This window comes from Hipposideros armiger, unplaced genomic scaffold, assembly GCF_001890085.2.
Source record: "Hipposideros armiger isolate ML-2016 unplaced genomic scaffold, ASM189008v1 scaffold_613, whole genome shotgun sequence".
NCBI classification, from domain to species: domain Eukaryota; kingdom Metazoa; phylum Chordata; class Mammalia; order Chiroptera; family Hipposideridae; genus Hipposideros; species Hipposideros armiger.
The window spans coordinates 826,856-830,015 of NW_017731963.1; the positions used below are offsets into that span (position 1 = coordinate 826,856).

The 3,160-nt window shown below is 44.7% G+C and overlaps 1 protein-coding gene across 2 annotated transcripts in view; it reads right to left on the bottom strand.

Annotated features, from left to right (window-relative positions):
• Positions 1–3,160, bottom strand: part of CTNNBL1 (catenin beta like 1) — a 167,093-nt gene that overhangs the window by 26,045 nt on the left and 137,888 nt on the right. For both annotated transcript variants that reach the window (XM_019625080.1, XM_019625081.1), the window contains exons 12-13: positions 2,603–2,700; positions 461–541 (exon numbers count right to left, since the gene is read on the bottom strand). In XM_019625080.1, coding sequence (XP_019480625.1) covers positions 461–541; positions 2,603–2,700 — 179 coding nt within the window. The remainder of the gene's footprint in view (positions 1–460; positions 542–2,602; positions 2,701–3,160) is intronic.

Genomic DNA, 3,160 nt, shown 5'->3' on the forward strand with positions numbered 1-3,160 from the left:
GTAAATGGGGGAGTTGGATTCAACGACCTTGCAGTTTCCTTTTAGGTCTTACATCTTGTGATCGCCCTTCCTTCAAATGCTTCCCTTATAGCTACAGAAGCCAGCAAGCATGTGTGTCAAGACGCACTCTGCCAACGTGGTACCAAGTCACAGCACTGCACTTCGGTCAGATTCCCTACGAGAAGCTCTTGTCAGAGGTACTGGTACTATCCCCCAGACTCCTGGGTCAGACCTGGATCAATCCTGCACGTCCTTCCTCTTAAAGGGCTTTCACTCCTGTGAGAAGGGCTGTTATAACCACTGGCAGCCTGTCACCTGCTCTGTTCTTACAACATGGTAGGTGACACATGAGGGTAGATGGCACCTTTGCCCTTGCCTGTCCTGTGGGTAAATATACGGTGCACAAGGGACCCAAATGGAGCGCAGGTCAATAGCTGGCAAGATATGCAGGGGTACGTACATGTTTTTCCCCTTCAATCTTCTTGTCGGCCACCTGCATTGCATCCAGATATTTAAAATGCAACTCCATCAGTCTGTCAACCTGAAAGAGAGAGATTTCACAGGCATGAGTGAGAAGGAAAGAGAGTATCAAGGCAAAAGAACAGCGGACCTCCTATTCATCTCACTCCATGCCGCTCCTTACAAAGGGAGACCCGCGCCAGCACTTCTTACACGGGAGATGAGCTTTGCTTAGAGCCCATCAGGGATGGGGCAAAGAGCTGGGGCAGAAGAAAGCAAACACCCAACATTCAGGACGAGTGCAGTCTGAACACAGGCCCGTTCCCCAAAGGCGTTCCCGGCTCTCCTAGGACTCCTAGGAATTCAAGTTGCTAAAAACAAATAAATAAATAAAAATTCAAGTCCTTTCTTGCAAAGAGAAGGAGCTTGAAGTTACACACTTGATATTCACTTAGAACTTTACAGAAATGTCTTTTTTCGAACTGAAACCTTTCATGTTCAGATTCTGCCCCAGAGCTGATCTTTTTAAAAAAAGGCCTGAGGTAAAATCTCTTTAGTTGCTTTTGAGTCAGAAGAAAGTGCAAGAAAACCTCCTTCAGCAACTTAAAAAAAGTCCCTGACTTTTGCTCAGCAATAACTTAAAAATCAGTCTTAAACTTGGTGAAAGTCATGCTTCAAACATGGCCTGAGGAACACTCGGTGGGTTTGAAAAAGTTTCATTTTCCCCTAAGACTTCCAAAATATTGAAAAACACCATGAAGCCAGCCTAGACTTCTAACCTATCTTTTTACTAGCTTGGCATCACCATGGTTATTGGCTCTTCCAACATGGTAGGTGTTTACCCAGGAGCTGATAGTGGTTAATAGTAGATGTTGCTTCAACACGGCATTAGATAGTCCAGGAAGAACGGGTCCAAACCCTCTCTGGAAAACAATGATGACTTTAAGATCTTACATATTTTCACATCCATTATTTCCTTAAACCTTAAAAAAAAAACCTGACAAGGTAGGCAGAGAAGATAGATTGCCACCCTGATTTTAAAGATGAGGAACCTGAAGCACAGACATTAAATGATGTCACCAGGGTGACGTAGTTGCTAAGATGTTCTGTGCCCTAACCTGGTGGCCTTTTCACCATGCTATGCTGCTAATGAGACTGGAGAAAATGGTTAGAGGTAGACTCAAACAGACAGTCTTAAATCTCTTGCCACAGTGGGGAAAAACTGTTTCAGCCTTACCTTGGACCAAGGAAGGAGAGAAATTATTGTAAATTAAAAGGGGGAGAGGGCTTTGGTCCTTAATTTGTACTCATCTGGAATTACCTACTTATGTCTAGTGTGATAAAATACACAGGCTTTCTGGACGTAGGCAGCCTGGGTTCAAATCCCAGCTCAGGCTGGTATGATTCTGGGCAAGTCGTATAATGTCTCTAAGCTTCAGTTTTCTTATCTGTAAATGGGAATAATATTGTCTTACCTAATCCACAGTAGTCACTCAATAAATGGTAGCTCTTTTACTGCTAAAAATCTTATGGTTTGGCCTGCTAGATAACAATATAAAATATTTATCTAATCTCATTTACATGGTCAGTCCCATGTTCCATAGCCCATCTGGGATAGGCTCTACCATCTCCTTATCATCTTCTTCATTTTAATCGCCACCACCTCGTAAGACGTCATCCGATCTTCGTCTCATTGACCCTTCAAGGTGGGCACCAGTGTTCCCACTTTAAAGCTAGGGAAATGAGTCTCAGAGTGGCATATATCTGGAAAGCAGCAAAACCAGGTTCAAACCCAGGCATCTGAATCCAAAGCCTAGGCTCCCAATCAGCTTCTATTACTGCCCTTCCCCCCCCTCCCCAAACCTATTATAATCTACTCTCCTTGGGTCTAAAAATCCCCCTCAAGTGCTCGCTGATACCACTCCAAGGTGCTCCTGCTCCCAGGGCAAAGCATCTCTGGAGAGGACAGGAAGAAGCAGCAGACAAACCTTTGGGATCCAAAGCAATGGGGGCCCAGATGCTGGAGGACAAATTTTAGGGCAGGAGCTCTCACCCCAGCACCCCTCAGGCTGCACCAGGTCAAGCGCCTGTCTGTCTCTCCCTGCCAGTCTGGTCCCATTCTCGCAGCCCGACAAGCACTCACCTTCTCACTGTCATTTTCAGTGAACTTATTCAGAAGCCGGGTCCGCTGCTGTCCTCTCAGGTTCCGCAGGAGGGAAGCCAGGATGGAACAGACATGCTCTGGGTTGGAAAGCAGAGAAGAGAACATGCTGTGATCAGAGCAGTAATTATTACCTCTCTTCAAGCCTGGTCTGGTTCTGTTGAAGGAGAAATCAGTAGGCCCTCCCTGACTGCTGCTACTGATTAATAAGACAAGAACCTAAATTGTGTCACTGGAAAACTGATCTTCAAGTACAGCACAAGAAACGTACTCCAAAGGGATGATACATCCCTCAAACACAACCTGAGCAGGTGAATCAAAACTAAGTTAGAATCTCAATTCTGCCCAGAATTAATTGATTTTTATTGTCCACAACAGAACCTCAAACTAAACCTCCATTTACAGAAATAACCTGGGGACAGGGTGTGATTATATCTAGGCATGAGATGAGCATAGAATGAACAAATAAGACGTGTTCTATCATATTCTCAAATTACCTCATCACCTTCCCAACTAAATATGCCAGAATTAAGTAAGAAA